The 13644-nt window shown below is 36.5% G+C and overlaps 1 protein-coding gene across 3 annotated transcripts in view; it reads left to right on the top strand.

Moving 5' to 3' along the window:
* The first annotated feature begins 930 nt into the window (after positions 1-930).
* The window catches only part of NDUFAF6 (NADH:ubiquinone oxidoreductase complex assembly factor 6), a 30288-nt gene continuing 17574 nt past the window's right edge, over positions 931-13644 (top strand). Inside the window, exons 1-3 of one of the 3 annotated variants that reach the window (XM_036232885.1) lie at positions 931-1156; positions 6554-6657; positions 10691-10813. In XM_036232885.1, coding sequence (XP_036088778.1) covers positions 6637-6657; positions 10691-10813 — 144 coding nt within the window. In that variant the 5' untranslated portion in view covers positions 931-1156; positions 6554-6636. The remainder of the gene's footprint in view (positions 1157-6553; positions 6658-10690; positions 10814-13644) is intronic. The other 2 variants (XM_016125414.2, XM_036232886.1) reach the window with 2 other exon arrangements.

Here is a 13644-nt window from a genome sequence, read left to right on the forward strand (position 1 = left end):
CAAGATGGCCAGATGGAAAAGACCATCTGGGCAGGAGATCACAATTGGAGATGAAAGTGAGTGATTTTTTTTTTTTTAACGGAGCAGGTTTAAACTGGTATAAAAACACAAGTGCAGTCTGTCTCAGTTAAATGACAGAAGCCAGGGGGGAAAATAGAACATCATGCAGGAAGGACTGAGGTCCTGCTATAGGCCGAAGAGAAGCAGTCTCAGGGAGTAAAATCAAAGCAGTGTAAATTGGCTGGATTTCTTACATCCAGACAAGATATTACACTACCTTTGGGTTTAAGGAGAAACATTAAGCTGGAACCACAAATGCAAACAGCCATAGTTGAGGTTGAAAGGTAAATAGACGCTATATCATGGAGGGCGTTCTCCAACACTCGTAAAGATTGTCAAACAGGAAAGTGTCACGATCACATGAACTTTTAGGAAACAGTCAGGCTGCAGCTTGAACAGTCTGGGCAATCTGGAAGCAGGAGGTGTCACTGGGATCAAGAGGTAGGCAGCTGCGGGCTTACGCCAGGTCAGGTTACTACAACTAAACCCAACTCTAATATTTGAGGGGCCTGAGGCTAAGAGTACTCTTTTAGTACTCTTTAGGCTCACACATCACGTGAATAAATATTTAAAAATTATAACTAAATCTGGTAAACTGTCAAAATATTCTCTAGCCTCCTACCTGGCTAAATACATCCTCAGAAGGACCTGGAAGGAAGGGGAAGAGGCGGGCAGGATAGGCAGATTTAGGTGGAGCTTTCCTGAAACCAAGACACAAAAACGCGGGGTCTCAGATGCATAAGACCATAGCGACACCTGGCTCTCTTCTGAACGGCGTCTAGAGGCCGTCTTCCCGCCGCTGAGAAGAGTGCGTGTGGATCCGCAGGGGCGGGGTGTGGCGCGGCGGCGCGCCGACGGCGCAGGGTCGAAGGGCGCGCGACGTCGGTGTAATGGCTACCTCCACGCTGGGCTCCGTGTGCGGCCCGCTACGCCTTGGCGTACCCAGCCTTTGCCGTCGCCGGCCGCCTCGGGACCTGTGGGCGCGCGTGCGGCGGCTCCCGGGACTCCCGGGGCCCGCGGGGTCCGGGCAGAGCGTGGCTGCAGCCAGCGGACCGGGCGCCTCGGGCACTGACCAGTACTGCATGGAATTGCTGCGGTGAGCGAGAGCCCGGCCTGCCTACGCGAAAGATCGAGGAGCAGCCGGAAGGGGCCCGGGTGGACGCTGCGGGATTCGGAGCCTTTGGGGCGAGCGGGCTGGCTCCTTTCTCTTAGCCCTTACCGTGTGCGCTCGGGTTGGCTGTAGGTGAGAGTGTGTGGGCACTAAGGCGACCTTCACACGAGTGACAAAATAGTGGCAAAATGCCTTCGTCTGTCACCTTGCCTAACCCTTAATTTTTACCTATTTGAACATGTTGCATGCAGAACTTTTTAAATTTGAAAGACGATTAGTAATTAATTTTAATTACAACAGTATCTAACTCTGAGTTCTTCCTGGGTATCAGACACTGGGCAAAGTAGCTTACAAGTCCAATTGACCCTTGAACAACTCGTGAGTTAGGGGCACCCACACCACCCTCAAAAATTCCGGTATAACTTTTTACTCCCCCAAAACTTTACTAATAGCCTACTGTTGACGGGAAGCCTTACTGATAAAATAAACAATGAACATTTTGTGTGTTATATGTTATGTACTATATTCTTACTCAAAAGTAAACCAGGGAAAAGAATATTATTAAGAAAATCATAAGAAAAAGAAAATGATAAGGAAGAGGAAGAAACACAGTATATTGAAAAAAGTCCGCGTGTAAGTGGACCCACACAGTTCAAACCCTTGCTGTTCAAGGGTCAGCTGTAATTTGCAGACGAATGTAGACCTACCACTTAAGGCTATGAGTATTAAAGCGTTTAGAACAATGCCTGGCACAAAGCAAGTGCACAGTTAGTGTAAGCCATTATATCTAATTTAATGGACTGGGAAATGGAGGTTTAGAGCAGGGGACCTCAAGTGAGTAGCCTGTTAGGAACTGGGCCACATAGGAGGTGAGCAGCAGGCAAGTGAGATACTTCATTTGTATTTGCATCCCAGCGTTAGCATCACTGCTTCAGCTCCACTGCAGATCATCGGCATTAGATTCTCATAGGAGCACTGGTTCCCAGTGCTAAAATCATTGCGGACCGCTAGTTTAGAAAAATTAGGGACTTTACCTGAGGTTCATCAGAATAGCACTGTAAAGTCAGGGGTCTGAGGACAGTTTTGTTCACCCTGGTAACATTAGAAAGCCTGGCACATGGGAATCACAGTTAATCATTTGTGGAGTGGAGTTGATAGACTCAGTTCTCCTGACACATCTAGGCCAGGGCCTGTCTTGGAATCCAGACATAACTGCAGAGACCAGTGGCTTAGCTTACCACTGCTCTTTTGCTGTACTTGATTCAGAACATTGATAAAATACTCAAAGTACCTGGTCTCAAGGACTTTTGCGGTGTTAGAATAATTAAACTCCTTTGGGTTTGATGGACTAGTAAATCCGATTTTTAAAAATTCCTTTTAGCAGAATGTAGCATAACAACAAAATTCCCACGTGTTTTGTTTTCAATCACTTTTTTTGTGTGTTTCTCCCTCACCTTATTTGTAGATTACTCATAGGGGAACAAGATAGCAGTAGTGGAAATCAGTGCATTAAGAATTTTAAAAGCCAAAACTGCTAAAAGATTATGTTGATTTTTACATATTTTGAAGTTGTCATTTTTTTTGATAAATTTGTTAGGAAAATGTATACTACTCATATCCACTTGTCCAGTGAAATTTTTCTTTAATACAGTAGGGTCCTAACTTATCCAGAGGTGAATAATCAATCACTCTTACTCATTTCTTATGTATTCTTTCAGTAATAGTTGATGGATGTCACATGACAGCTTTTCTCAAATATATATTTACAAATGGCCAGATACTTAATATGTTCATGTTTGTATTTGAGTGGAATGGAGGCTGTTGACTCTAGTGATTTATTAAAAAGCTGGGATTTTGCAGGCAGACCTGATCTGAATTTGTTGATCCTAGCTCTGTTGCTTGACAAAGTTACTTTAAGATTCATCTTTTTCCTCTTTTGTACATTTCTACTCCTTCCGTAATCATAAGGATTAAATGTGATGATGTCTGTAAAAGTGCTGGTATGTAACAAATTCTCAATAAATAGTTTTTAAATGAAAACAAAATGAAACTTGAAAGGAAGATTAGAACTTCTAGTTTATATGGTCCATTAGTATTTGCAAGATTTGGCCTCTGAAATTATTTGTGCAGGTTGTTTTGGACATGTGTCTTATGCAAAGCCTCCAAATACCAGAAAAGATACCAGGCCACAACTTCAGATTAGCCAGTGGGACTCTCTTAGGAATCTAGGTTTCTGGGAAAAATCTCAATTTTAATTTACATAGGCTTCTTGCGGTTCCAGTAGCTCATCTGAACTGCTTTCTCAGGCTTTGGGATTAGAGCTGTAAAGAAAAGATGCTAGTAGTGGTGTCTGGAAGTACACTTGTTCTCCATTCTGCAGCCTCACTGGGGAACCAGTTCTTCCTTTGTGCTTCCATAGCACAGGTTCATGGAATTAGCACAGCAGTCCTAATACCAGATATGCTTGTTTGTTTCTCCCTACTAGACCGAAGACTTTACCTATCTTCAGTGTCTAGCACACTGCCTGGCACTCAGTAGGCATTGAATAAATGTTAGAATTAAGAAATGAATGAAAGGTTACTGGCCCTGTTTGCTGTACAAAGCCATCATAGTATGGCATTTTCACTATCTGGAACAGTTCTTAAGTAACTTGGACCTTGGTTTGCCACTTAGGATATCTTTGTGTACCAATAATCAATATTTATAACAATGATCCTATTTTTAATGTAAGGAAATGGGTAATATTGTTTAGAAAAATTTCCAACCAGAAATTTAAAAAATTGTTAAGAGGGCAAACCCTTATCTAGCTATATAGCATATTTTATTTCCAAAAGGTTGTTAATAGTTCTGTTACATCTTAATTTCATTTTTCATTTCCCTGTAAGAAACTTGAAATACTTTACATATTGGTTATTTTTAGAAGATAAGAAACAGGTAGGTTATCATGCCTCATTTGTAAATTAGGAAATAGATGTGGCTGGTATCATTTCTGTCAGAACTAGATGAATGATGGAAATTAAGTGTTTTCCCACTGTTTCATATTAACTTGCAAGTGTTTTAAACACTTTCCAAGTTCAGAGACTTTACAGTAAACTTAAAATGCTTATATTTATATATATTTAAAAATATAAATTATAGAGCTGTCCTCCCCCCCGCTTCATTTTGTAGCTGAAACCACTTATGGTGAGATTTTTTTTTAGTAGAGCTGTCTTGTGATAGTGGAGTTACTATCCATCATCTCTTACTTTTATTTGGAAGTTAAGGAAAAGTGTAAAGGAGGTGGCTAGAAGACATCTAAGTTCTCTATTAGGCACATGACAAAATTTGAATTAATTGAAAAGTGAGAGTATGGAATGAGGCTGAATCCATTTTATACTGAATACTGTTTTATAGGAAATAATGTTATAATAAGGTTCCAGTATGTTACAATGAAAGTAACCTTGTTGATAGGTAGTCTGCTAAATACTTTATACTTAATATTCCTAGAATTAATACAGTATGGAGTACATTTTTAAAACTTTATTTCAAAGTAATTTCAAATTTACATAAATATTACAGAAATAGTACATAGAGCTTCAATATACTCTTCATTCAAATTCTCTTATTTTAACATTCTGAACCATTTGAGAATAAGATGTAGACATGATGCCCAATTACCCCCTTTATGTTTTACTGTGTATTTAATACACAAGGATTCTCTCCTATTCAGCCATAGTAGAGCCATCAAAATCAGGATGTTAAAATTGTTCCAACATTACCATCTAATCCACAGACTCCTTTTGAATTTTGCTAATTATTCTGTCTTTCATATACCTAGGACCATATGCTACACTTAGTAGTCATATTTTTTTAATCTTCTCCAGTCTGGAATAGTTTCTCAGTCTTTCATGAGCTTGACATTTTTTAAGAAACCAGTCAGTTACTTTGTAGAATCTCACAATTTGGGTTATTTAGTGTTTCCTCATGATTTACATGTTTTTGGCATGTATATTACAGAGGTGATGCTGTGCTTTTCTCAGTATCCTATCAGGAAGCACAAGACATTGATTTATCCTATTACTGTGGTATGAAATTTTTATTACTTAGTCGAGAATGTGTATTTCAGGTTTCCTTGTTTCCTTCCCTGTAAATTTAATTAATAAGAATGTTAATTCGTAGGTAATACATATTTTCTGAGGAGATACTTTAATACTGTGTAAATATCCCGTTTCTCTTAAACTTTTACCTGTTTAACATTTTTAGACATTTATTGATTTTTGTTTGAATCAATTATTACTTTGATAGTTATCAAATGAGGATAACTGTCCTTTAGTTTGGTTGTAAGGATTAAATGTGATGATGTCTATAAAAGTGCAGGCATGTTACAAATTCTCAATAAATAGTTTTTAAATAAAAATAATGAAACTTGAAAGAAAGATTAGAATGTCTACCTTATATTGTTCATTAATCTTTACAAGAGTTGGCCTCTGAAATTATTTTTGTGGGTTGTTTTGGATGTCTGTCTTCAAAAGATGTCTTCTGGATTTATCAGTTGGCATTGTACTGTTTGTCAAGTTTTTTCTCCTCTTCCTATTTATTTATTCATGAATTTGTGTTTATACAGACTCATCAGTCTGTTATCATTACTTTTTGATACTCAAATTGTCCTAGACTTGGCCAAAGAGAACTTTGTCAAGTCAATTCCTTTGTCCTTTTGACAAGTCCCTCCATTCTTTGAACATTTTTTTCCTTTCTATTCAAGAAGATGTTTCAGGCTTCTCTTATATTTTTCCCACCCCAGCCCTAGAGTCAGTCGTTCCTTCAAAGATCCCTAGTTTATTTCAATGGAGAATAGTATTTAGAAACCAAGATCTAGGTGTCAGTTGTATCTGCTGACAGTGGGGATCTGGGGGTGGGTATCATTGCTTCTAGGCTCTGTTAGCAAATGTCGCTAGGACACTTGACTATAATATGGGTGAGTGCATGCACATACACATGAGCACACACCTCCACATCCCTATATTGTTTCCTGACTTTATGTCTTATATGTGTATTTATATATTAAAAACCATGAGTTCATACCAGTACTTGTTGGAACTATTTTTTTGATTTTTACTGATATAGCTCATTTGGATTCTTACAAAGTGATTCTGAAACAATTAAAATTATAAATATTGTGTAAGTCAAAATAAATTGAGATTGATTATTCTTTTTAACTGGTCGGATTGTAGGCAGATACATTTTTTGTAATTGCAGAGAAACAGCTATAGAATATAAGAAATTCCAGGCCTGTTTTGAATTGAGGCCTCATTGTTTTTGGTTAATCCTATTCGGCATATTTTTGCGTGCAGTTTGGAAAGTGAAGGGTAACTTTTTTTTTTTTTTTTTGCATATTTATTATAGGAAACGAGATTATGAAGGCTATTTATGCTCCCTGCTGCTTCCTGCACAATCCAGAAGCTCTGCTTTTGCATTGAGAGCCTTCAATGTGGAACTGGCTCAGGCTGGTATTAAAATACTTTAAAAAATTATTTGGAAAAATGGTGATATAATGTGTTTAATGCCAAACAATAAGGAAACATAGTTGTAATTTATATGTTAGATGTGTGTAAGGTCTCTGCTGGTGATCTTTTTTCCCTCTTGTTAGGCTTAATTCGATTCCAAAAATAAAACTAGCCAATGAACTTACTGTGTCTGGAAATACCATTCAGGATTTGTTTTCTTTTTTTGAGGATATGGTAAAACTACATAATTAACATTGCATATTTGCGAATTGAATAGATTAATCATATTACTGCTTATCCTCCAACATTTGCATAATTTGCATGTATATAGCAGTTTTCAAACACTTTTTAAATTGAGTTTTTAGCTTTAATGCGACAAGGGAAATGGAAGCAATTATAACAAACCCAGACCTTAGATCATACTAACTCACTTTTGTCTAAAGAATTAAAAAGGAGGGAAGGGACCTGTCTTTTTCTTCCATGTGTGGTGGTACAATGGAAATGGAAATGGAGGATGGAAATTACGGAGTTGAAATAGAATGTCCTTTATCTTCTCAGTTTCTTAAATGGAGAGATCAGTCATGGAGAGTAAGGGAGCAGGAGAATGTTTAGAGTCTTAAAGAGGGTGGCATTTTGGCATGGCTTCTCTGGTGAATGTGATAGGAGTGAACAAAGAACGAATAAAAGGATGCAAGTATAGCACTGAGCCATGATCGTAGTAAGACAGTCTGAATCTGCAGAGTCTAATAGACTCTGGCTATTTTTCCTTGATGTATTTCTAGAAATCATGGGTCTATATTTTTCACCTTATCCTTTTTCAGGTATAAACTATACATCAGCATCTTAAGCCAGTCACAATTTAGCAGTAAAGAATCCACATTAATTACCTTCCGTTATAACTTTAAAATGATTAAAATTCCATTTTTAATAAATAAACCCTTAGGGTTCCCCCTGAAATTTCTCTCATTTTGTAGGAGTGTCTTGCTGCTTTTTTGCACGCAATGTCTTGTTTGTTCATTCATTTGATAAGTGTTGTCCACAATATGCTAGACAGCGTTTTAGGTCCTGGGTTATAATACTGAATAAAACACACAAAGTCCTTTCATTCATGTAACCACCAAGTACTGTGTAATGTGTTGGATGGAAATAAGCACTGTGAAGAAAAATTAAGGGGATAGGAAAGGTCAGGTATAATAGGGATTCCTATTTTGTGTAGGGTGGTCAGGAAAAACCTCACTAAGAAGGTAACATTCGAGCAAAGATTTGAAGGAGGCAAGAATGAGATATGTGGACAAAGAGTGTTCTAGGCAGGAGGAACAGGAAGAACAAAGGCTCTGAGGTACCTGATACCTTGAAGAAAAGAAGGCCAGTGCGGGACAGCAGAGGGACAGGGAGCATTGAAGGAGATTGAGTTAGAGGTACCTGGACCAGAAAGATAAGATCTTGGATACCACTACAGTCACTTCAACTTTGAGCAGAGAAGGACATCATATTTTGGTCATGTTTTAAAAGGATTACTCTTGATTCTGTATGGAGACTAGACAAAAGCCATTGGAATCTGAGCACTAAACACTGCTAAGAGACCCATCCGGCACTAAGACCATTAAAAACAAACTTTTGTTTGGAAATAATTTCACACACAAAAAGTGATAATAGTATAAAAAATACTCATATACACTTTTGTTAACATTTTGCCCCTGTAAACTTGAGCGTGTATTTTATAAGCATAATATTCTGTTGCATAACCACAGTACAATTATCAATTTGAGTATATTTGATATTGATATAATACTTTTATTTAGTCTGCCATCTAGTTTCCAGTTTTGTTAAATCACATAATAATGTCTTTTATGGCATTTTGTCCCTTCTGGTACAGTATCCAATCTGGAATCAGGTATTACATTTAGTTTTCATGTCTCTTTAGCCTCTTTTAGTCTGGAACATTTTCATAGTATTCGTATTTTATGATTTTGAAATTTTAAAAACAATACTGTTCCTTTTAAAAAATAGAATGTTTCTCATTTGGAGTTTGTTTTATTTTTTGTTATGATTATGTTGTGCATTCCTAGCCTAATACTTACAACCTAAGTGGTGTGTGCCCTTTTCAGGGAATTGCAAGAGGCAGGAAATGTCCATCTGTCTTTTATTGGTGTTACTAATTTTGGTCACCAGTCAAGTTGTTAATATTTTTTCCCTTGGTAAATATGAGGACCATAGTCCTCATCAAAATTTACCTCCTAGATGGCAAACAGTTGCATGAAAAGGTGCTCAACTTCACTAACATCAGGGAAATGCAATCCACAATGATATATCACCTCACTTCTGTTAGAATGGCTGTTACCAAAAACACATGATATAACAAGTGTTGGTGAGGAGGTAGAGAAAAGGAAACCCTTGTGCACTGTTGGTGGGGATGTGAATTGGTGTAGACACTGGAAAACTTTCCTCTAAAAATTAAAAATAGAAATACCATATGATCCATCAATTTCACTTTTGGTTATTTATCCAAAGGAAATAAAAACAGTAACTTGAAAATGTATATGAACACCCTATTCATTGCAGCATTATTTATAATAAATACCTTGGCTATTTATTCCATAGCCAAGACATGGAAACAATCTGTGTCCATTGATGGATGAATGGATAAAGAAAATGTGATACACACACACACACACACACACACACACACACACAGAGACACACACGAATATGATTCAACCATAAAAAAGAAATCTTACCATTTACAACAACATGGATGACCTTGTGGACATTATACTAAGTGAAATAAGAGACAAAAACTAATCCATATGATTTTATTAATACTGAAATCTAAAAAACACTCCCCCCACGAAACTCACAGATACAGAGACCAGATTGGTGGTTGCCAGAGGTGGGGGTGGGGAGGTGGGTGAAATAGATAAAGGTGGTCAAAGGTACAAACTTTCCATTATAAATATGTCCTGGGGATGTAATTCACAGTATGGTGAATATAGTTAATAATACTGTATTGCATATTTGACAGTGACTGACAGATCTTAAAAGTTCTATTCATAAAAATAAATAACTGGTTGTGGATATTAACTAGATTTATTGTGATCATTTTGCAATATATGCATATATCAAATTGTTATACATCTGAAACTAAGATACTGTTATGTCAAATACATCTCAATTTAAAATAATTTACCCTTAGATTTAGCATGCATTGGTGATTCTTGCCTGAACCTAACTAACACAGTCATTTTAAATCAGTAGTGAGTGAAGGAGACTAATAATCTTTTTAAAAATTAATTAGTGAATGAATGAGTTTGTTTAAAATGTACATACAATAAAATACACTTTTTGTGGTGTGCAGTTTTATAGATTTTGAAAATTACATAGCATCATGTATTCACCACCACAGTCATGATACAGAACGATTCCAGTAACTCCAAAAATTCCCTCATGTGCCCCTTTATAGTCACCCCCACCCCTCACCCATAATCTTTTGCATATCTTGGTTTCAGGTTTTTTTGAAGTAAGTCTCAAGAAAATTTTTCCATCTGTAAACGTTTCAGTATGCATTTCTAATAGATAATCTACTTAAAAATAACCACAATGCCATTATCATACATTGAAAATTTAACAATAATTCCTTAATGTCATTAAACATCCAGTATTCAGATTTCCTTATTGTCTTTCTCTTCAAATCATTATTCAAATAAGGTCCACATGTTATGACCAATAGATCTAGCTCTTAAATCTCTTAATCTAAATGTTTCCCCTTCCTCTTTTTGTTTTTTTCTTGCAATTATTTTCTGGAAGGCTCTTGTATTTTTTAATGCAGACCTTGAAACTATTTTTGAATAAGCACCAAATAATTTGCAGCTTTTACTTAGAAAACTCTTAATGGCAACAATTTAACTTCAAGGAAAAATCAAAACAACTGTGATTTAAAATTAGTTTTTGACCTACTTATGTGATTATACAGTCACAAATACTGTTTTTTGAGACTGTAAATAGTGCATTTATTAACATTTTTAAACACTATTTACAGGTTAAGGACTCAGTTTCTGAGAAAACAATTGGACTGATGCGAATGCAGTTTTGGAAGAAAACTGTGGATGATATATACAGTGACAATCCACCACATCAGCCTGTGGCCATTGAACTATGGAAGGTAAAAGAAAAAAAGTGCTGCTTTTAATTTGTAAGAATCATATTTGAGCGTACTTTTTGATGCATACGATTTGGATAATAGTGATGGGCACTCTATCCTGAAAATATTCTTAGGTTTGCGTAATGTTCAGATATATGTTAGTTTGGACAGAAGAATTTAAAATCATCCACTAATAATTTACACAGATCTTTAGTGTATTTCTTTATTAAAGAAAAAATGAGGAATCTGATCTCTTTATGTTATAAATTATTTTCCATATATTTGGTTGCAGAATTTAAACCCTACACATTTTAAAGCTATAGCTGGTAAATTTTCTGTTCTGTCTGCCCAGCAGCTCCTTATTCCAGTGCTTTAATCCATAGTATGGGCTGTAGAAAAACATGTGTTGACCTTTTGTGAAGGGAGACATGCTTTCACTACTGTCCAGACGCAAATCTAAAACTGCTTTTCTAGTTTGATATAATTATCTATTTGTTGATGACTTTTAGGTATTAGAGAATGAGCTAGAATTTTACTTGTATAGACAGATGTATGTAATTTTATATTAAAGTAGCTAAATGGATCCCTCATTCATAAATACATAAGCACAGTTTAGAAATATGCTAAACCGTGAACAGAGGAAGGAAATTCGGTGCCTTTCAGGATTGATCTGTGGCCCCATTGTAATATGATGAATGCCAAAAGATAGTTTTTGTAACAGGAGCCTCTGACAGACCTGACAGTGATACGCCTCTTCTCAGGCCTGCGCACCAGCAGAGGCAGACTCCTTTTTTGGGCCCCAGATTGACTTCACAGAGCCCCAGTAAGGATGGAAAGCCAGGCCCCTCTCCTCCCCACTGGGGATTGAGAAGAAAAAGTGGATGGGAAGCTGTGAGCATTAGATTAGTTGTTTACCTCTACTCATCCCTTCAAGAACCTCAACCTAGATGACTCAGAATGGAGAAAAATTATAATCTAGAAACTTTATTATTTTATACACAAACCTGACTTCAGCAGAGGTTTATGCTAAGACATGCATTGAAGGTTCTGGCCTTTGTCCAGAAATATCATGGACAATTGGAGATTCCTTTAACACAAATTTATATTGCCTTGGCTTCTCTTTAAAAACCAGAAGACATCTGAATTACGGAATGTTTACATGTGTGCCAGTTTGTCCATTTTTATAATGCTTAAATTTTGATGGTTAATATTGGCCAGCTTTCTGATATGACCAGTGTTGAAAGCTAATAGGAATATTTAAAAGAAGCAGGTAGTGTTTCAAGCATTTGCCCTCTCTGTGTGTCCTCTATCCCTCCCTATTCTGTGGGAATATATACATATTGTACCACTCTCCAGTATAAAACTTTCCATTGGTTTTTGGTAGTGTCAGGTTCTTTAGAAGATTGAATAAGGAAATAGTGACAGGGTGTTGTCTAGAGAGCACTTTCCTGCTGCACTCTTTCATTGGTGCCTTTGGGGTACAAATAATTGAATATAATTTCTTATACATTTCATATGGGCTTCTCCATTTCTCTGTTTATTAATATAAGTTGCAGTTTAAATTTATGTTTATTGCCAAGGTTTTTATTCTATTTGACTTCTCTTTGCAGTTTTGATACTTTATTCAGGTGGTTTTCGGCTTATAAATATTTTTAACATTGATCTCTGATTTCCTTCAAAATTAGACAGAACTATATTTTGTGATCAAGGAACTGCAGCTGTTATATTTTCAGCCTTGAGTAAAAAGGACTCTGACTTTTCATTGGTTAAATATTTATTGAGTACTTTATATGCCAGGAATGGTGTTTGACGGCATGGTTACAAAGCTCAAATATGCCCTACGCTACTCAGACACGTGCAAAATAAAATAAGAGTGAGGAATCCCAGGCTGATTCCTGGGGTTGAGGAGAGAAGCCTGTAGGGAGTCCTGCTGTGTGATAGCAGTAATGCCCAGAAGAGCACTTGGGAACCAACTCCATGCAGTCCTTTTAGCTTCTGTTAGGTTGCTGCCAGGCAAAGTGGGACCCTTTGTCATATAAATGTATATTGGTGTGCATGCTAGCTAGCCTTTATATTTTAGTGTCAGTGACATCTTAGTGTCTAAGTTGAAACATAGAATATTCCTAAGACTTTGTTTCACTACTGTTACTGTTATGAAAATATATTTAATGTTAATTTGGTAAGAAAACGATGTTTTTAAAACTTGTTTGGAAATAGTTTCAAACTTTCAGAAAGTTCTCAAAATTAAAAATTGTGCAAGAACATCTCTGTACCCTTTTCTCAGACTTACCTATTGTTAACATTTTATCCATTTGTTAATCATTCGTATATGTTCACTCTATGTATGTATGTGTGCGTGCTTGAGTTCTCTCTCCTCCCTCTCTCTATGTATATCTATTTTCACACTCAGTTTTTTTTTCTGAATCATTTGAGTGTAAGTTAGTCATCATGGCCTTTTATTTCTGAATACTTTACTATTTCTTAAGACTAAAGACTTTCTCTTAGATAACCAAAACAGTTACTGATTTTAGTAAATTTAACTTTGATATAACACTTTTATCTAATTTTCATACTATAGTTTTGTCAATTGACCCAATAATGGCCACTAAGATATTTTTTCCCTCCAGTATAGGATCCAGTCTAAGGTAGGGTATTATTTGTCATGTGTCTTTAGCCTACTTTAATTTGGAATATTTTCACAGCTTTTCTCTGTCTTCTTGACGTTGACATTTTTGAAGAGTATAGCTCCTCCAAGGTATCACATCTGGAGTCACATTTTGTGCATCTATTCTTTACTGGAGTTGTTAATTTTCATCATCCAGTCAAGACGTTGCCTGTTTTTTCCTATTGAA

The sequence above is a fragment of the Rousettus aegyptiacus genome, unplaced genomic scaffold (genome assembly GCF_014176215.1).
Source record: "Rousettus aegyptiacus isolate mRouAeg1 unplaced genomic scaffold, mRouAeg1.p scaffold_m13_p_15, whole genome shotgun sequence".
In the NCBI taxonomy this organism is placed as follows: Eukaryota; Metazoa; Chordata; class Mammalia; order Chiroptera; family Pteropodidae; genus Rousettus; species Rousettus aegyptiacus.